The sequence below is a fragment of the Numida meleagris genome, chromosome 8 (assembly GCF_002078875.1).
Source record: "Numida meleagris isolate 19003 breed g44 Domestic line chromosome 8, NumMel1.0, whole genome shotgun sequence".
NCBI lineage: Eukaryota > Metazoa > Chordata > Aves > Galliformes > Numididae > Numida > Numida meleagris.
Genome location: NC_034416.1, coordinates 15728678 through 15750136, shown reverse-complemented (window position 1 = coordinate 15750136; position 21459 = coordinate 15728678). Strand labels below are relative to the sequence as shown.

General features: G+C 42.4%; 1 protein-coding gene across 5 annotated transcripts in view; it reads left to right on the top strand.

Annotated features, from left to right (window-relative positions):
• The window catches only part of STAG2 (stromal antigen 2), a 70355-nt gene that overhangs the window by 23134 nt on the left and 25762 nt on the right, over positions 1 to 21459 (top strand). For 4 of the 5 annotated variants that reach the window (XM_021405861.1, XM_021405860.1, XM_021405864.1 and 1 more), the window contains exons 2-10: positions 8590 to 8734; positions 10317 to 10395; positions 11030 to 11191; positions 12470 to 12566; positions 13899 to 13975; positions 14666 to 14870; positions 18504 to 18655; positions 20581 to 20654; positions 20767 to 20890. In XM_021405861.1, the coding sequence (XP_021261536.1) occupies positions 8691 to 8734; positions 10317 to 10395; positions 11030 to 11191; positions 12470 to 12566; positions 13899 to 13975; positions 14666 to 14870; positions 18504 to 18655; positions 20581 to 20654; positions 20767 to 20890 (1014 nt within the window). In that variant the 5' untranslated portion in view covers positions 8590 to 8690. Of the gene's footprint in view, positions 1 to 8209; positions 8735 to 10316; positions 10396 to 11029; positions 11192 to 12469; positions 12567 to 13898; positions 13976 to 14665; positions 14871 to 18503; positions 18656 to 20580; positions 20655 to 20766; positions 20891 to 21459 lie in introns of those variants that run through there. The other variant, XM_021405859.1, reaches the window with a different exon arrangement.

The window sequence follows — 21459 nt, the reverse complement described above, 5'->3', positions numbered from 1 at the left end:
TGACTTCCTCTGGGTGTTTAATGGGTTTCAGTAGTGAACTGTGGGTCTCCGTAAAAGAGATTTCACCATCAGACATCTCTCTCACAAAGTTCTTTTAAGATGGTTCTGTTGTAGGTAAATAAAGGAAAAAGAAGAGAAGACTCTCTCTAGACATGGTGATGTGTGTTTTTCATCCATTAATGGATTATTATCATTCTGCTTTGTGGGTATATTCAGTTCTCTAAATTGTGTGGGGGAAACTCATGCATATCACAACTGCTGTTTCATATAAAATTAGTATTCAGTGCTGAGAATCTCCGAACAAACCCATTGGGATTTTAGCCCAAATGTTATGAAGTAGAACAAGAACAAAATGTTGGGTATTAAAATCTTGATGTTGTGACTGAGGATGTATGGAGCGCAGATGTTCTGAGGCTGGCAGAACTGCAGGGAGAAGTTTGTAATGAAAGTAACAAGATTTTTATCTTTCTCTCTTCTGTTTTAGGGGCGAAAACAACTTTCGCATACTTCAGTGGTTGCTTGATTTTTTATTTTTTAAGGATGATTATTTAGATTGATCCTTGAAAGAGCCATAATCCACTTAGGGAAAGGCTTAGGTTCTAGCTGTCGTGCTGCCTGGTCTGGATGTGGCACAGTATTTGTTTCTTCCGTAAATGCTCCTTCTTCCTTTCTAACAGAATAGGTTTAATTGTTCTGTTTAGCGGTCTTCTGCACTAGCTGGCTTGTCGTCTGAGCTGGGATGGATGGCTGCGCTCAGTGGTTCACCTTGGTGGTGATGGAATGGTGGTTTTTTGGAGTTTCACCGTAAGCAGACTTCTGTATTGCAGTGGTGAGGCTGCTGGTGCCCACAGTGACCCAGCAGAGCTTCCTGGGGGCAGCGCCTGCCCAGTCCTGGCCGTGGGTCAGGGGGAGGCGTGGAGAGGCAGGATGGGGCACAGGGAAACGTAGCACAGCAGTGGCTCAATGAGCATGAGAAAAACTGGGGCTTGTCTTCTGCCTGTGGTTGCCTCTTTATCTTGCACATCATGGACACCTACTTGGTGCCCCCATTTTCATTTTCAAAAGTTAGAATCTAGGGTGTAAGTGTGGGGGGGGAGCACTTGGTATTGGCACTTTCTGTGCTGATGGAAGCTGCTCCTAAGTCTCCAAGTCTTCAGCTGAGTGATAGAATATGTCCTGGAGGAAGAAGTGAGGAAATCAAAGTGCATATACAAATATCCAGTAAGTTGGACTTGGCAGGCGTGTGGGGATTTGCTTCTAGAGAAGGAAGAGACCAGTGAAAGGACAGGGCCTGCTGCAGGTGGGCCTTGGTAGTGGTAGGGAGTTCCAGATATGTTGGAGCAGATTGCTCATTAGTTCGGAGATGAACTAATGTATCAGAGTTGCTCCCATGCAGATTGTTCTTTTTATTTTTCTTTACACTCAGTCAAACAATTGCAGATTGACTTCTGCTTACTCTTTGGTGCTTGTTTCTGTGCTGGACTTGGTCTCTTTAGTTGTCATCTGGAAGCAGTTGAGCCATTTTTATGTAGTGTTGAAGCTTCAGCTAATAATCTGTGGTGGATCTGAGCTGACGAAGCACAGAACCAACCTGCGCTTTGCTTCCCTTCCGTTGCAGAAGACTTGAGGCTGAGAAATGCAGTGAGCTGTTTGCCTGCTGGAGGAGCTGGCTCTGGGAGGTGTGATGGAGGGGTTTTACTTTGCAATCCTCAGCAGTTTTATTTTGGGGGAGGTTTCCTGTATTTGTGATGCTGACCGTGTCTTCAAGTAGCAGTGATGCTGCTGTGGCATGTATGTGTGGTCTCCCCTCTAGATCTTACAGCTGAACGCAGTTGTTCTTAGGCCCAAACTCTTGTGGGCACAGAGCCCTGGTGACCCGGGCTTTTCAAAGAGGAAAATCTCTGTGGTAGAAGGGAAAGCTGAGCTTCCTCCAGAGTGAGACAACTTGCAGGCTCACGTTGGTCGGTGGCACTGAATCAAGCAGAGCTTGCTGGGTGGAGTGCCTTGCCTGCTGGACAGCCAACCGCTGCAGGGCGCTGCTGTTGCCCACCATTGCTGCCTGCACATGGGAATGCTGCTTGTTCCATTCTGGTCTCCTGCTGCCCGGCTGCTCACCTGCTCGCTGTGGACGGTGCTTTAGCTGTAGCTTTGATAGGAGCCAGTGTTTTCATGGGTTGTGCATTTTTGAAAAGTCTGTTTGCAAAGGGGTGTATGTTCTGGTGTTCAGTTCGGAAGCTGGGCAGTTAGGCTGCAAGGTGTGCTGGTTGTGTGTCATCAATCAGTGAGTACTTCTGGTACTTCTTTTGGCTTGCCAGAATAGGCATATGTGGATTTTCTTTCTCTTTGTTATTTTTTGGGGGGTGTTTCTTTTCTTTTGAACTTTGGTTGTCATCTGACTTGGCGTGTGTTCCTCCTAAGAGCCTCATTTTCCACGCAGTCCGACTGCAGCATCTGGAAGCCATCTCTCCTTTGGCAGGGAGATGTGGCAGGCACAATGAGGTGTAACTTCTCCTTTTGTTTTCTTACCTTTACCTTCTTAAATACATCACGATCAATTAAAAACTGGCTGGGAATTTCAAATGTGTTTGAGGGAAGCTCAGGAATGCTGTTGGGCAGAATAATTAGAAAGTATTATTTCCTATAACGAGGGCAACAGTTGCATTTGTTGTACAGTTGATTCATTTTTCAGTATTTTGTAATGCTTGCATCACTTGTTTTAAACACTTCACTGGACAGTGTGAATTAGTAAATGCAGGCATAGGAACTTCATACGGTTCAAACCCAAACTATATTTACGCAACAGAATAGTGTTTCGCTTATTGCATTAAGGGAATTGATATTATTAATGGTACCTTTATGAAAAATCATGACTGTGAAGCACTGTAGCAAACTCATTTCCTTCTGGAAGAGATATTCCAAATGTTCATAGAATCTTACTTCTTAAATAAAAGCAGCAGAAGCCTAAAAACGTATTTGTAATGAGCGGGGGACCACTTGGTGATGAAGTCTGCATTGGCAGTTGTTGGGCTGGGGCAGAGGCCTCTGTATGCGAGTCACTAAAGTAAGCCCTTAGAGGCTTGAAAAAAGTCAAAACCTTCATTTTAGGTTCTAGCCTGGCTTTTTTCACAACTTTTAACAACCCCCTCCAATCTTTAAGCTCATTAAACTGTGGAAAAAAATGGCTTCTGTGACGAGTGTGTGCTGTGTCTCTGGGGACCCGTGTTCTCCCACCGCTGGCTTTTTCCTGGCGCGTCCCCACCAGCGGCGAGCTGTGCTTCGCTCCTTGGGGCCGGTAGGAAGCAAACTGCTGTGCAGCTGTACGTGGGCAGCTGGGCTGGAAAATGGAGGAGGCTGAGTGCCGGGTGCGGTGGCTCCCTGAGGACGTGGGGCTTGGCGCTGCGCGGGGCCCTGCTGTGGGGCTGCAGGCAGGAGCCCAGCTGGGCCGTGGGCTCAGGCCCCAGGCTCAGGTAGGAAGGTCGGCAGCGGCGTCACGAGGGCTTGCGTTGGCCGCTCTTCCTCGTGGTGCTTTCTTTGGTCCCTGCTCCGTGGGATGGGTCTGAGCCACCCTGGTGCTGCAGCTGGGTTCAGCTGTCCGGTGGAGAGCGAACCGTGCAAAGATGAAAAAATACGGTTTGGCTTTGGGTATTTTGTTTTCCACTGAAGAGAAGGCATTGTAAAAATGGAAGAAAAATGGCAGCGTGATGGCAGCAGGTCCTGAGGTTCCGTGCTGGGGTTGTTAGCTGTGTCCTGAGCTCTGTGCCACAAGCCGGCACTGCACAGTGGGCCCAGGCTGCATGGGGCATTGCGGGCTGAGGCTGCCTGCATCACAGGTGCCTGTGAAGCACCTGCAGGGCTCACAAAAATAACCGCGCGTCTAAAGGTTTTAATTGCGTTATTGTTCAGTTTCGTCTTGATTGCGCTATTGTAATATGATCAAATTGCTGATAGAGCTAGAGCTAAATCATGTTAAAGTGCAGTTGTTACAATGTAGAGTGCTACGTGTAGTACGTTTTCTGTGTTTTACTCAAATGACCAAATTGCTTTACAGCTTGTTGGCTGTTGAAATACCGAGTTGTTTAATACCGGTGGAAATAACCCACGCTTTCAGGCCTGTAGGGAACACCAAGCACTTGCTCGAAGTCTTGCTGAGAAATCCCTTGTATAGCCTGCTTGGGGAGATGAATGCAGAAGTAATACGAAAAAGAGTAATTATTTGGAAACAAGCAAACCATATTTTATGAAAACAAAAGTTTAAATATCTTCTGATTGCTCAGGAAGTATTGAGGGGCACGCCGTAGCTCATACCAGCTTTCTAATTGTGAAACAACTGAAGGAAATTACTGGGAATACTTTTGGTCCTTGATGTAGATCCCATCTGGCTGGCATTTTAACTGTTGCTGCTGCATAATTGGTTCTGAAGCATCAGCACCTCTCCTTCACGGACAGATAAATAATTCAGGGACAAACTTCTTCAGCCAGCAAACCATTCTTCAGTCAGCTGAGAGCATCGCAGCTTCCCAACTTCTCTCATTTTCTGAATTAAGGAAGCAAGGTCCCTGCTTTTTACAGATGATTAACTGAATTTCAGTGAAAAATCAATGCACCTCTGAGCAGTCGTTCTGCATTTCCTCAGTCTTTGTCCTGACCACGGAGCCATGTCTAAACTTCGCATCTCTGTGTTGCCCAGAGAATGATATCACTCTGCTGAGTTGCTTTATAAAGAAAAGAGGGAAAGAGAGGAAAACAAATGGAACAAAAAAGATACGTATGTATGGGGAACCCCTCAAACCAGCCCCCCTTACCCCCCGCCCACATTGTTTGGCCATGAGCTTTATAAAGCAACGCTCCTATTAGTGCATTTACACAAGGGTATAAAACCCAGATTTCTGGGACAGATTTCAAGATTCCTTGCGTTCTGTGTGCTTGTTTGTGCTGTGGGTGTGTGTGCTCCTGTGACAAGGGCTGCTGGCTGGGTGATGCTGATGTCTGCCTGGCATGCTGATGGCAGCGCAGTGGGCGGCAGGTGGCTCGGCTCTGGCTGCTTGCTGTGCGTCAGCCTCTGCTGGGTCACAACATTTTGCTGATAGTTTTGAGTTAAACACACCTAAATCAAGTGTTTGTGTTTTGGTGAAAAGCAGCTTTTGCCGTTTAAAACAGTTTTCCAGTGAGGACACATTCTGGTTACGTGTAGCTCGTGCTTGGCACTTGCTTCTAACAGTCAGATTATTTTAAGTAGAAACTGTTGCGTGTCGAGCTAGCAACGTATATGCCATTAGTGTTCCTGGACTCCTTTTGTTGTTCCCGTTTTTGGCTCGTGGACGTTTTGCTAGTAAAATGCTAAAGGCTGCTACCATAAGGAGATGCCTTGTTTCTCCAAAGAAAGCAGATCTTGAAACTCTTCTACTCCCAGAGCCTGCCTGTACAGCGGGAGCGAGGTGCACGTCTGCCATGGAATCAGCCGTGTGCGTGCATTAATTTCAGCAAAGGGGGAATCTTCCGGCGTCCTTTTGTAATTTAAATATACATCTGAAGGAAATGTGCTGCAACATTATTGCTGCTTTGGCAATCTGTTACGAAGTTTATTGCAGAGAAATAACTGGGTCAACCTCTGGCTGACCTGTCTCCTGGAGTTCCTTCAGTTAGCTTGAGGCTAGAGCTCCACCTTGTGATCTTTCAGCAGGATACATTTTCTTTTTATAGTTAATAATTTAATTATGATTTCACAAAGTTGAGTGACTCCTGAAAGTTTCCGCCGTCTGAGAGATTTCAGCATCTGATAAGGAAAATTAAAGTTGAGATCCTATGAATGTGCAAATATGCAAAAGGAAAAACCCCAAAAATCTGAAGAACTGCATTTTGTGATGCACTTGAGGTGGATTTAACTTACTGAAAGAACGTGCTTTTATTGCACGTCAGTAATAATGGAAGATTTCCAAGTATGGAACGGGATCTGCATGAATGTCGCTTTCCCCCTTTCAGCTGCTCTAGGAAGCACTTGGTATTGCACAAGTTCTGATGGGATACTTCTGTGGGCAGTTCCCATTTCTCAGCGGTTTCCCAGCACGGGGCTGTGGTTGGCCCCTCAGAGCCGTGCAGCAGGGCATGGCCGGCCCTGACGCCAGAGAGTGCCTGCTGAAACTGGGGCACGGCCAGCTTGAGGGGCAGCATGTGGCTCTTGGTAGCGTGCAGCTTGGCTCTGGCAGTTCTTGAGCGCAACACCGTGCCAGCTGGATTTGGGGTTCAACGCCGTTGGAAGTATTCGTGGGAAAAATAGTGATTAGAGTCTATAAACAGCAGAAATAGCACGTTTGGCAGAAAAAATCCCCAGGGTACTTGTGGATGCAGGTGGTAATCGAGGAGCACATCACCGAGAAGGCAGCAGATGTGCTTCTTTTGGGCAGCTTCCCTCGGGTGCTGCTGGTATGTAACGCCGGGCTGGCGTGGCTGCCTGTCTTGGCTCTGGGACACTCCTGGGTTCCTTACTGCTGTCCTGGGCACTGTTGGGGCCTGGGCTTGGCACTGAAGCTCCCTTACTGTCTTAACCTTGTGTATTCTTGCGGGGCACTCACCTGTAAATACTGCTCTCTGTTATTACCAGCGTCACGTTGTGCATATGAGGGCCAAGCTTTTCCTTCTTCCTTCAGGAAGAATTCTCTGAAGTTTAACTCTTAGTAGTTAAACTCTTCATCCCCTGGGGGAACGTGGCGTTTCTTATCTGCTCTTGTGCCCAGGCAGTGCCACGTTTCCTTTCTTGTTCTGTTGCTTGTATTGAGATGAGCAAGTGGGTATAAACCACAGCCAGCAGGTTTCAAGGTCTGGTTTGTCTTTGCTGAGTAAGAAAATGCATGGTTTGGTCATTCGCCCATACTCTCCTATTTCTCTGATTCTCAAAAAGCAGATTTGTACAGATTGATGCACTTGGGATAATCATAATCCTGAGCGTGGGGCATTGCATCATGCATGGCAGGAGCAGACAGCTGTGCTGACACCAGTGCCTGCCCTGCTGCTGGCCACGCTGTGTTCCCCGCTGCGGAACCAGCCCGACCGGGCGATCAGGGAATAGAATTCGTGAGGTGTGTTTTGTCTGTGCTGGTGAGGAGCTACAGCAGATATACTGACCACTGAGCCCACGGGACATGGGCAGCAGCTATTCCCAAGCAGGGTGAGGTCCTGGCTGGCGTACAAACTGGGCGTGGGGACAGAAGCGGCCATGTGCTTTGTGGCTGTGGGCAGCAGTGCCACCGCCCCGCAGGGAACGCAGTTTGGAAGCTTTGATCAGAGTTCTGGCTGCACTTGGCTGCAGTGCTTGCAGGCTGTCTGGGGGTTCACCTGGCTGCCCTGAACCTCCCTTCACCGCTGTTCGTTCCCACTCTGGTTTTTGTCTCCCCGTAACCGTGTGAAATGTGAGGAAGCAGAATGAGATAAGTTCAGGGTTGATGGTTTCTCTCAGCTCTCCAAATTCTGGAAGCTGCAGTGGCCCCTAGCATTCAGACGCAGCATTTGCAGGAATAAATGTGCAGCCTTGATCTGTGTGCTGGGCTGAGATGCAGGCTCGGAAGCACTGCTGCCAGACGGCAAGCAACACGTGCTTAGCATCCTTCCCGCACATACCTAGTCAGCCCAGCAGGCTGCACAGTCAGCAGTTTCCAGCTCTGAAGGTTCTTCTCTTGCTGTTGTGTCTTCAGACAAACACCTGAATCTTGGGCTTTCTTCATTGAACTGCATGGAAGTTACCTTGAGGCAGGCAGTTGGCATAGGAGGTTTCAGTATGCATGGTGAAGTTTCACATTTGAAGCATTCAGTGACTTCTTTTCCCCCTAAGCATGGGAAAGCGGGTTAAATAAAATTAAAGAAGAACTGATAATATTATAATAAACTTGAAAAACAAGGATTTTTCAATCTTACATTTTCGTGGTGAGGTGTTATGCTGTTTCTGACGTTTTTCTTTATGATGTATTGGCAGTATTTTCCTCCTTGATGTTGCCTGAGACATGTCAGTTGCTTTACATGTTCAAGCTGTTAGAAGCCTGGGTTGTTGGCTCTGAGGGGCGGGGATTTGTGAGGCAGCTGGTTGGGTTGTAAGGACACGATGAGAGCTGGTCTTTGTGCTAAGTATTTACACCTTGGAGATGAGGAGTTGGTGTACATAATGCCCTTAGGCATGCACACAGTGTGCTCTAAGCTTAACATTGTTCTGTTTTTGGTTTGGTTAGCCACGGTATCTGAGTGTTGGTAGTAGAGCCTGAGCTCTGCAGAGAGCTGAAGTTCTAACTTCAGTCTAGGATAGATGTAGCAAAAAAGTTACTTGCAAGGTGTTGATGGAAACCTTTTGAGATGGCTCATGCTGTTCAGAAAAACTTTTTTACATAGTGCTTTTTTATTTCCTTTTACTGTGATGCTCTTAACATTTGTGGAGGTGGTTTTTAGGAAGATCATGGGAAGGGTCAAAAACACATCTTTAAAGAGGAAAAAACTTGGCTGGAAATGGTGGTGTGATCTAATGTTTTCTGTGTTTCTGACTTCTCTACCTCTTCATATGTGGAAAAAGTTGAACTGTAATTTAATTTAATTTTATTTTTTTTATTACAGAAGTTGACTGCTACAGAGGAAGAAAGGAAAGTAAGCTTGTGCTTCAGCCTGGTTTTTGAATATCTTTCTAATACAGTGGTGTTCCAGAAGATGATAAAGAAATGATAGCAGCTCCAGAAATACCAACTGATTTTACTCTCCTCCAGTAAGTGCTTTAAGAACTTCTGGTCTCATTTAAAGGGTTTAAACTTTCTGGTGTGTGCTTCTTAGTGGTAATAGCTGCAGTTGTTTTTTTCCCTTGGAAACCATATGGGGGAATAGGGTTCTAGATCTTTTTTCTTACTGAGAAGTTGATAAAAATAAAGCATTGTTAGAGTTCTTCCTTGAGCGTTCAGTGGTGAATAAAGCAAATAGTTTAGAAACTCTTGTTTTTTGTTAATTATTTTTAAATCCGTTTTTAATTTTTGCTGATAGGAAGCCATCATGACCAGCTTATTTGTCTCATGCCTTTGGGAATGAGGGTATTGAGTAAGAAACACTTTGATTAGGAGTAATAAAAATTAAAAGTTCCCTCTTTATAGAGAGATGAAACCTTGGGGTGTTTACCCTTAACAACTGGGGCAGGTTGCCCATTTAGAACACCCAGTACTCATTCTTTTAATGAGGAATCAAGTTGTCTATAATGGGTTTGTGGGTACAGTTCATTGTTTAATGAAACATTTGGAATTTGTATTCTGCTCTGTCTTGTAAGCAAACGCATAAGAACTATTGAAGAGAGAAGATTTCTCATCTTTTTTGCATGGTTCAGATTTGTTTTCAATCTGTTGCGGAGTACATAGCTGGCAAAACTGGAAAATGAATGTTAGGGAACAGAAAGCTCCTTTCAGACAGTTCCACTGCAGTGGGGGGACCATGGGTTTCCAGGCTGTTGTAGAACGTTACAAGTCAATACATTGGGTTGGGGCTTTCTCCCCCCAGTCCAGGTCACCTTTATGATTACATTGGTAAATCGCATCAGGAAATGTGCACTAGAAATTTGCGATAGCAGCTGGAATTCATTGTGCTGCTGTATGTGTTACAATAAGCTCTAGTGACATCATTGAGTTGTTTCCTACAGGAAATGCAGAAGTAGAGAATCTAAGCTATTACTTCATAAGAATTCAGGTGATTTATTTATTTATTCGTTTATTTCTGTATAAGAATTTACATTCTGATGCAGCATCTATTAATGATGTATAATGACTTTGGAAGTCATTATTGTATTAAATGTCTTTTTATCTTATATAACCTTAAAGAGAACTACAGGTGATCTCTGGTGGAAAAACATCACCTGAGACCTTGTTGCCCCTGCACGTTTCAGCAGAGCTACTCAGTGTTTCCGATAGAAATCTGTTGGTTGTGAAGGGAGGTGGTGGTTTCGTTGTTGTGTTTTCTCTCTCTTTAAGTATTTGTGGCAGATATTTATAGTGCTGTTTGATGGCAGAGGTACTGTAATTTTTGCCACGTGCCAAAAGCTTCCAACCTGTTGCTGTTTCTGCTGACCTTCACCTGTGAAAACCATACAGCCAGGCTAAAAGGAAATGCTTTTGTTTGGCTGAGGCAGGGTGGGCTGTGAGCGTGGGGATTTGCTCCAATTTTGTTCCTTGAAAGTAGACCTAAACAGGAGGAAAAGATAGTTTCCCTGTTGGAGGTGGCTTACTGAACCGAGGGCATAATGTGACTCCATGTAGTTTATTTAAGAATGTTTCTGGTAAGATGTGTGAATGGTTTGCCTTTTATCCTTGCAGGGAGTCTGAAACACACTTCTCTTCCGATACAGACTTTGAGGATATTGAAGGAAAAAACCAAAAACAAGGCAAAGGAAAAGTACGTTCATTTTACTGGGGCTCTGAAAAACTGGCACTGTTACAGAAGTAACAGTTCAGCACTTACTTTGAAGCTAAGACGGGATTTTATTTTTTAAAATTGAAATGTTCTGTGGAGAGAGTTCATGTTTGTATTTTCATTGGAATATTGATCTTGACTATTGGCGTGATATTCCCTTCCTGCTGTGAAGGTGCTAGCAATGGGGGGAAAAGTCCTATACTTCAACTTGGTGCTAATACAGTCTCCTCTGGTTGGTGTCATTAATTCTGGCTCTGTTTTCATTGGAAAAGTAAACAGAAACCAATAATTCAATTAAAAATTATTAATCTGTTCTACAGTTTAAACACAAGGAAAACCTTGTGTGTCATATATTGTCACTAATAGCATTTTTAATTCCCAAATAAAGAGGAGGAGGAAATGGAACCTGTAGAATCCAGTTAGTCTTTGTATCTGTCAGCATCAGCTTTATTCTTAACTTCAGATTTCCAATCTGGCTCTTGATAACACAAGGCCTGTGTATAGTTGCATGGTAAAAGTGGTACTTTAGTGGTTTTTTTGTTTTGTTTTGTTTTAATTAATTGTTTTAATCAGTTTTAATTAACTCATTAAGACTTGTGTGTGTGTGTGATTGCAGACCTGTAAAAAAGGTAAAAAAGGACCAGCAGAAAAGGGGAAGAGTGGAAACGGAGGAGGGAAACCTGGTGGTCCAAATCGGATGAATGGACATCACCAACAGAATGGTGTGGAAAACATGATGCTGTTTGAAGTGGTTAAAATGGGCAAGAGTGCTATGCAGGTAAGACTTGGGATATCCCTTAGACTTGGATGAGTATACGGGTTACACATAACAATATTTTCCCATACATATGAGCTACTAAAATTAAGCCTTAAGTATTTTTTGTAGCTTTTAGTTGTAGGTTAAGATAAGGAAATGTTTGTACGTTGTTAAAATTAGAATTTAGAAGAACTGATTTTTCATTTCCAAATGCCAGATGTGAATAATTGGGTATATAATAAAAAAAAATTCAAAATCATATTCAAAATATTAATTGGCAAAGAGTTTGCTTGACTCTGCAAATCTTCAGTGAAGAGAGGGTTAAAGCGTGAGGCTGCCAGCCATGGAGAGTTCCTGCTGACTCACTCATGTGACTCCTCAGCAGCCTGGCAGAAAGGCTATCTTTGGGACTGAAAATGTGGAGTTTACAGCTTCTCTGGTACGTGTGCAGGAGGCTGGCTCTGTGTGCAGTCCTCTCGGGACTTGCAGGCTCCTGCTTCAGATTCTAGGTTATAGCGCAGGATGTAGAGTGATTTTTGTCGTGCTTGTGTTAATAGATAACTGGTAAGCTGTATCTTTGATATATTTCTGCAGTAGATGGTTTTGTACTATACACATGAATGGTTTAAAGATAATTGCACATGAATTCTTTTCACATGTAACGGTTATCGCATATTTCCTGCTAATTTGCTTCCCTTGAAGGTTTTGTAGTAAAACAGTTCTGTTGCTTTTTGGTTTTATTTGCCATTATGCCTTGGTTTAGTTAACACAGAGCAATTAATGCCCATTCATTGTAGGGCAGCGTGTTCATTCTGTTACAGCTCACGCACGTGGAACGCTGTTCATCATGGGGCAGCGTTTAGGAGGAGCATAGGGAATTGCAGTTGTTGGAACTGAAGACCTAGGTGGTATCTTTAGGGAAGTTTACCAGTTAGGAACAAACAAACAGAAAACTCTGCTTCTGTAAAAGCTACTTGTTGTTATTTTTGCTCTCTTCTTTGAAAAAATGAGGGTGCTGTACAGTATTCCTGTGCTTTTTGTCCCGGTGTCTCTTCTGTGCCTGTATATGTTTGTGGATGAAGTGATTTATTTATTTTTTTTTTAAATTTTTTCTTTTTGGAAAAGCAATGCTGTATGAGTAAAAGGTCATTCAAGCATTTTGTTCTGCATCAGTCAAAAAAACGCAGAGTTGCAGCTATCCATAAAAGGACCAGGAATCCCTTACAGAAAGTACTTCCATGATACCGGCTGTTGGATTTATAAGAACTAAACGTTGCTTTTGTATTTGTTTATTTTCAGTCTGTAGTGGATGACTGGATAGAGTCATACAAACATGACAGGGATATAGCACTTCTTGATCTCATCAATTTCTTTATTCAGTGTTCGGGCTGCAAAGGTAAGATACTGAAATATTACTCTGTATGCTCCTTATGTGCTTATAGCATGATTTTCAGTCTGTAGGCCTACTCCATCCCCAAGGCTAGTCTGCACTGTAAGGTTCTGGTACCTAAGCTGTAGTATTTCTGAAGTTGGGAGCTGGGGGAGCAAGAGGTTTAGAAGTATTACAGAAATACTTGAAAATGTAGATAAAATCTTTTGCATTCACACTGGAAGGAATGCAGTGCTGGTACTTAATACTTCCCACGTCTTTCTCTGTTGCTGGTGTTATTTCAGAAAACCATCTGTCTTTTAGTGTTGATAAACTTCACTTGCTTGGTTTTGGAACTGTAGTTTATATTTAATTACTCCGTATCGATGGGTGTTCAGAGGTCACTCAGTAGCCTTTTAGAAGTGTATCATGTGTAAGATATTATGGATGGCTTCATGGTAGCTTGTCTACTGTAGATTGTATTTCCATTTTTCTTACGTTTGGGAGCTTCTGGTTTTCTTTCCTCTAATCCACGTCCTCCGTTCTTTTCCCTCTTATCTCCTTTGGAAGAGGCGAAGGTAGCTTACTCTGCAGTGTCACTGCACTCAAGTATCAGTGTGACTGGATGTAGTTTGCTCTGCTCAGGTGTCTCCAGATAAACTTTTAACGTGCATAAATCTCCAGAAAGCTAACAGCATTTCTCAGAGGTGTTAGTCATACTTCCAAGAGCGGTGACCTTTTGGTTATTGTTACCAGCCAAAATGACAGAATCTGTTGCTACTTTCTGAGATGATGCTTGTTGTGAATTTTGCAGTGTAGTTGCAGTAAACTTTAGGAGATCTCTTTGTTTTAACATCACCCTTTGCACTCTAACAATTTGAGGCTAAGAGAAATAAGAATTTCGTGAAATCAATTCATTATAGTGCGGAAGATGATAGCAATGGAACTGTTCAAATTGTCTGATAGCATTTAGAATCTTGAATCCAAAAAGATGACTTCAGATTAGTATATTCTGCCAGCTGATTAAGAGGGCTGGTACTCATTTCCTTGACTTCTGAATATGAATGAATGAGTAAACTTCAGTGTGCACACACTGTGTGTAGTGACAAGAAAACTGCTGGTATTCCTCTCTTCTTACAGATGCTAAATGGAAGACTGTTTAACTTATTTTAAAAAACCAACTAACAACAAAAAAAATTAACAACAAAACCCAATAATCAACTAAAAACCACCATCGCTAAAAAAAAAAAACACCCCATAATCTGTAGGTTGGGTGAAAATTGATCATAGTAGGGGCTATGTCATCTCCCTTCTTCCTCTTTCATTTTAAGTGTTAATAATGTAATATCTAAATTGTAGGAGTTGTTACAGCGGAGATGTTCCGACACATGCAGAATTCTGAAATAATCCGAAAAATGACTGAAGAATTTGATGAGGTAATGTAATAAAAGTGCTGAGAACGTGTATTAATTTTATTTATTTTTTCACCTGTCCTAATCTTACTGGATTGTGTTGCTGCAGGTTTCTTTCAAGTGTAAGAAGAACCATAAAAATGTGAAAACTTCCTGAATGAAAACTCTGTTTCTTAGCCTTACAAGTTCAGTGAAGGCTCTGTGTGTGTACAAGCTGGTTTATTAATGGTTTAAGAAATCAATGTCCACTTTCAGTTTTTGAACAGTAGGAACTCCGATTGCTGTGGGGCACTATGATGTGCTTGCTCTTATCTCCACACCCCCCTGTGTATGTGAGATCCTTAAAGGCTTTTTTAAGGAACTTGTGAAATGTTTGCTAAATTTATTTCAATGTGTCCGTTAATCTGTAAATGGTGGACGTTTTAATTTCATCACGCTCCTTTTAAAGACTTCGATGCTTTGTGCTTCTTGGGAATTTTAGGTTCTTTGCTTATTTTGCAGTATTTACTGCAGGACTTCCAGAATGTTGTCTCATCATGTAACAAGCCTGCGCTGTAAATTATGGTAGACGCCTGTTAGTGGAATGAGGTTATTTGGAGATCTTGGCTCTTAAGTGTCTTTTAAATCTTTTTTTAATCTTCATTTAAAAACTACTTTTAAGACTTTTGAAAGAACTTCCTGTTTGTATCTCTGTTTTTTCTTTTTTTTTAATAGGACAGTGGAGATTATCCGCTAACTATGGCTGGTCCCCAGTGGAAGAAGTTTAAATCCAGTTTTTGTGAGTTCATTGGAGTACTCGTCCGACAATGTCAATATAGCATCATATATGATGAATATATGATGGATACTGTCATTTCACTGCTCACGGGGCTGTCAGACTCACAAGTCAGAGCATTTCGGCACACTAGCACGCTGGCAGGTCAGTGAATTTTATTTATCTGTGTATTGCTTCCATGTTGTGTCTTGTGCTGCACAGGAAGAAATTGTTGAATGTTTTGATATTCAACGTTCAACTCGTGTTCCTTTGTATGATACACGTCTCTAATGCAGCTAGTTTTGGTACAGCTTTCAGTACATTACTGCAAATTACTGAATTATTTAAAGTACTCCTTACCAGCTGCCTCATGCTTCATTTTGTTAGCTTTAGGTCTATTAGGAAGAGCAAATACCAACTTGCAAAATGCAGTTGAACTTGTACGTGCTCTGAGTTAAGTCAAACCGGAGTCATATTGTAAATGGAATGCAAGTTTTACTACAGATTTAAACTTTGCTTTATATTGAGGCCATGTAATTGACAATAGCATTTCCATTTGTTATGTTAGAATTAATTTTAAAGAATTCTTCATCAGTGATATGATCACTAAGTTATTCTATTTTACTTGATATTTTTAAATTCATCCTTTGTGTGTTGAGTATGATGTATTTATTTAAAACTGTCCAGGATAAGCAACTCATTAACCTGCACAGGATAAGGAAGTAGGGCCTTGGATGGCGTTGTGCAGCGGTCCAACCACATGAGGATTTATTGTAGCAGTTTTGAGGTGATTGGACTGCACATGAGACTGAGTTAATAATACTGCACTGGAAGTAGTTCCCATTAGTTTGCTGGAGCTGGCTGACTTACCTCTGACTTCGGCTGCAGGTGGCTGGTCAGATGCTCCATTTCGCTGGCCATCTGTGCAGAATGTACATTAGAACACTGCACGTTGGGCTGCTGCTCTGAGATTCCCAATAGCCGAGGCCTTTATTTTAAAGGGAGAAACAAAAACTTTTATTGCAAGAGAACAAGCTGATTCTGCTGTACCATTGATTTAACTGCTGTACCATATGGCAGATAGGAATTTTGATTATTCAGAAACAAGGTTTTACTACTTTCTAAAGCTTGAGTTGTGCATGAATAAAAGTTGCTGAAGTTACCCTGCTGCATGTCAATCTCTGTCTCACAGTGATTTTTGCATTTGTTCACATCAGTGGTCAATTCTGCTGATTGTGTGCAGTGATTTCTGCAGTTCACATGCGTTGTGTCACAGCTTGTACTCTTAAATGGCATAGAGACAGCCAACAAAATCCTTTTGCATATTTCATAGAATCATAGAATTGCACAAGTTGGAAAAGACCTTCAAGATCATCAAGTCCAACCGCAACCTCACCATGCTACTGTAACTCTAACAGCCCATCACTAAATCATGTCCCTGAGCACCACATCCAAACAGTTTTTAAACACGTTGAGGGATGGCGATTCAACCACCTCCTGGGGGAGCCTGTTCCAGTGCTTAACAACCCCTTCTGTACAGAAGTTTTTCCTGACATCCAACCTAAACCTCCCCTGGTGCGACTTGAGGCCATTTCCCCTTGTCCTGTCACCAGTGAGAAGAGACCAGCCCTGCTCTCACTGCAGTCACCTTTCAGGTATTTGAGGAGAGACACAAGGTCTGCCCTCAGCCTCCTCTTCCCCAGACTAAACAGCCCCAGTTCCTTCAGTCTCTCCTCATAGGGCATATTCTCCAAGCCCTTCACAAGCCTTGTTGCCCTTATTTGGACCTGCTCCAGCACCTCAGTGTCCTTTCTGTACTGAGGTGCCCAAAACTGAACTCAGTACTCAAGGTGGGACCTCCCCAGGGCCGAGTACAGGGGCAGTATTACGTTCCCTAGTCCTGCTCACCACCCCGTTCCTGATCCAAGCCAGGATGCCATTGGCCTTCTTGGCCACCTGGGCACACTGCTGGCTCATATTCAGCCTACTGTCCATCAGCACACCAAGGTCCCTTTCCGTCAGGCAGCTTTCCAGCCACTCCTCCCCAAGCCTGTAGGGTTGCCTGGGGTTGTTACAACCAGAATGCAGGACCTGACATGTGGCCCTGTTGGAACTCATACAGTTTTCCCTGGCCCATCAATACACTCTATCCAGATTGCTCTGTAGTGCCTTTCTACCCTCTGGCAGATCAACACTCCCTCTCAACTTGGTGTCATCTGCAGACTTACTGAGGGTGCACTCAATCCCCTCATCAAGATCATTAATAAAGATGTTAAATAGAAGAGGCCCCAGCACCGAGCCCCAGGGGACACCACTCCTGACTGGCCGCCAACTGGATTTAACTCCATTGACAACAACTCCTTGGGCCATGCCATCCAGCCAGTGTTTCACCCAGCAGAGCCCATCCAAACCATGGGCAGCCAGCTTCTCCACAAAGATGCTGTGGGGGACAGTGTCAAAGGCTTTTACTGAAGCCCAGGTAGACCACATCAACAGCCTTACCTTCATCCACTAAGCGGGGCACCTTGTCATAGAATGGTATCAAGTTTGTCAAGCAGGATCTACTGTTCATGAACCCATGCTGACTGGGCCTGATCCTCTGGTTGACGTTTAATTGATCTGTGATGGCTCTCGAGATTATCAGTTCCATAACCTTCCCTGGCACCAGTGTGAGACTGATAGGTCTACAGCTACCAGGATGTTCTTTGTCCCTTTTTCAAGATGGGCGTTGCATTTGCCAGTCTCCATTGCCCTGACACATCCCTGGTTAACCGGGACTGTTGAAGGGTGGTGGAGAGTTGCTTGGCAACCACATCCACCAACTCCCTCAGCACTCCAGGGTGCAATCCATCTGGCCCCATGGACTTTTGTACTATTTGCAGGAATTTTGGCTTCTGGGATTAGCTCAGACTACTCCTTTTCATCTTGACACCCTTCTCACAGTATATGGCTATGTTTAGAAATACTGGCATGTCTTTGTATCAGTGTATCAGCTTTCTGCGAGGGAAGCATGCTCCAGTAACTTTCTGTCTGTGCCCTGCCTGTGTAAGCCCATTTTGGCCTTAGAGCTAAAGAAGCGATAGGAAAAATGAATTTACTAATGGCTTGTCCATAAATGAGGAGGTGGCCAAGTTGGTCTGAACTAGTTTCAAAAAGAATGATTCAGATAAAAAAACACACCAAAGAAAAAAGGCCCGTAACTTTTCACATTGTTGTCAACTCTCTTTCTTCTAATTGGCTAACATCCTTTGGCTGCTTATGCACATAAAGGAAGAGATGAAGAAACTTGCCTCGTTAAAATTAAACTGCGGGAAATGAGTGGTGCAGTATGGCATGATGAGTTGTCTAAAACATTTCCTTTTGAAGGAAAAAAGCTGTATATTTGAGATTGAATGATGGGCTAACAGTCTATTAATTGATTCTAATAATGGAATCCTTTTAATGTTTCTTGGACAATGTTTGTAAATCTTGCATTTCACCTCTTTTTGGGGGGATGCATGTCCTGTGTATCAATTCCATAATGATGCTTTTAGTGCTGAAAAATTGTTTGGAAGGAACAAAATATCATTATTTTATCTGTTGCATTGCTAAGTAATGGTGCGCAACAATTTTAAGTAAGGGACTGGCGCTGTGTAAAACAATGCTCAAGTCCTGAAGTTTGCCTGTCAAGAAACTTTCAGTGCATGCTTCCATAACTACAGAAACTGTTGACAGGAGGAGTTACCAGGATGTTCATCTGTCATCCTTCATAGGTCGGGTGCCTTATAAACAATCCTTCCTTCTTCTGCTTTTTTGTAGCTATGAAGCTGATGACTGCATTAGTGAACGTGGCGTTAAACCTTAGTATTAACATGGACAACACACAACGGCAGTATGAAGCAGAGCGAAATAAAATCATTGGGAAACGTGCTAATGACAGGCTGGAACTCTTACTACAGAAAAGAAAGGAGGTTAGTGCAATTTTGTCTTGCTGACATGCTTTGTGACTGCTGGAGAACGAGTGCTGCTAATTATTTCTGCCCTGGGACTAGCGTTGTGTTGGTTTTTTGGTTTGTTTGTTTCTGTAAAGGTAGTTATTACTCTCTCTGTTTCATTCTTTAATTTGCTCATGTTTAATATTTGAAAAATTTAATTACTTCAGAAGATGCTTCTTCCATTCTGTTTTTCTGTAGAAAGAGGTACAATTCAGGTAGTGCCAACTTAGGAAACTTAGCAGGTGAGAATGCAATTGGTAGTAGACAAGATTCCTTATTTTCCTTGATGAGTTTCCTGCAATATGTAACAGAGATTGCCATGCATGGACTGTTTTTTGGCTTCTAGAGAAAATCTGTGCCAATCTTGATGTGAAATACTGCTCTTACGATGTCAATTGCAGTCTTAGTAGAAATTGATGTTATAGGGCTTCTAACTGGGTCCTTTCTTCAACACAAAGCACCAAGCAAGTTGAAAGTGCAGCCTCCTGTTTTCTTTCTTTCTGTGCATAAGGGATTTGCTGATTCACTGCTGACAGGGCTGTCTTGCTGAAAGCTCTAGCTCTTTCAGGTTTTAGTTTTTAATTTCTGGGGAGCGGGCATTTTTTTTTTCGTTTTAGAATTAACTTTCTGATGATCAAAGGGAAAGCATCTCTCCTTTGCTGTTCAGCTTGTTGTGCTGTTACTTGTTGTGTTTTTACTGCCTTGAAACAGTTTGTGTAAACCAGCAGCTTTGTTTGCTGTCACCTCTCCCAAATCCCTTGCTGTTTGAGACTGACCTCTGAAATACCCAAGAAGCACCATTAAATGCAGTGTGCTAGATGTGTGTGCAGGACCAGTCTGCTTGTAGGTAATTCATGATACGCAGATGAAGACAGTGATGTGAAGTTAGACTTTCTGGGGATCTCAGTTTTTCCTGCATATATTGGCTGCTAGGATTCCTTACCACCTTCTCTAGCTTGGGATTTTCTTTTTTTTTTTTGCACTAAATGAAAGTAAGCTTCGAAGCAGCACTGATGTTCAATTTTTGGTTGTTGCTTCATTCATAACTTGGCCATATCTGACAACTGCATCATGTTCTTTGATTCTTCTTGTGTCTTTTATTTAAATGTGTTTTCTTCTCTCTCCACCTTGGAGGACAGTTGTTATTAGATTTAGGCTCACAGCACGGTAGATATTTTGGTTAGTTAGTCTTTCTCTTCTGCTGCTTGCTTAGTTCTTTATTCTTTCCTTCCAACTTAAAAATCCTGTAATGCTGAGGAAAATGTTGGTTCTTGTTGTTTGTGTAAAATTCTGTAGGAGAGGTCCTTCATCTTCTGTAACACCTACCCATCCACCCCAGTATTCTGTCTGGGTAATGTCACTTCACTGTTGATTTAGTTCTCTTTGGTGGTGGTGATTTGTTGCCTTTTTATATGTTTGTTTTAATCTGGCCTACTGGAACCTCTGCTTCCCCAGTCTTCAGCTGCTCTGATTAACATTGACTTACTCTGCCCCACCTTTATAGTTCAAACTGCAAAAACAAGATTCTTGTCTTCCGACAATATTTAGTTATCTTCACATCTTTTAACTGACTTTCTTACACTTCTAAAGCAAATACAACTTTGTTTGAAAACACTGTATGCATCGTTTTTCCAGTTCCTGCTTGTCTTGCTTGCATTGAGACTAAATTTGTCTCTTATATGATTTTTCAGCTCTGTATTCTTACATTGTTTTTTTTTCCTGCTGCTCCCTATTCTTGAAATCATTTTTCTGCAATACTTTATTCAGATTTGTATTTCAGGAAATAATTTAATAGCCATACTTGTGAATGATAACTTAGTTTGGTTTGTCTAGAAGCAGCGCTGTCTGATCAAACTGTAAAAGTGGTGCTCAGTGTTGATATGCTCTGTTCATTCTTTCAGCTTCAGGAAAATCAGGATGAAATAGAGAACATGATGAATGCAATATTTAAAGGTGTTTTTGTGCATAGATACCGGTAAGTTTTTTTTAAAATAATTTTTAGCTTTATTAATCCAGTTTATAAGCTGGTGATAAGTTATTTCTAATTATTAATCTTCTTGCTCCTATTGCCTTTCTTGTGTCCACAGAGATGCAATTGCTGAAATAAGAGCTATCTGTATTGAAGAAATTGGAATATGGATGAAGATGTACAGCGACGCCTTTCTCAATGACAGCTACTTAAAATATGTAGGGTGGACTATGCACGATAAGGTGAGCTGCCCTGTGGATAAGGAACCAAACCATCAGTCACAAAGTCCACATTTTTGGTTGTTGGTGCTGCCAGACCAGGTTCTGATCTCTCAGCTGTTCTCATCAGTCACTGCTTTTCTTATCACCTGCTCGCACTGGTGTTTAAGATACATATGAAATACTTGTAAGGTTTGAATGGTTTTAGGGAGCATGTACAGATTTGTAAGGAAATGGCCTTTGCTCTTTATCTAGTTACTTCTTTTTTTTGCTGATGCAGGCTTCTGTTTTGTAATACTATTTAAATTGTATGCGTTTCATATGGAATAATCCAGCCATACAGCCAAACAGTTTCTCTGTTTTGCCAAGTTAAGAATCTATTTTAACATCCTCATATAATTCTAAAAAGCATGTGAAAAGATGTGCATCTGTATCTCTACATTTTGAGAGGAATACTTGTCCCTCTGTCTTCTTGGGAGTTCTGATCTCGCAAGAGATGGTTGTTAAAGCTATAGATGTTTCCTGTTCTAATTAAATAATAGGAAGCATGTAGAATTCTACTTCTAGAATGTCTTAAGCATTTAAAATATATC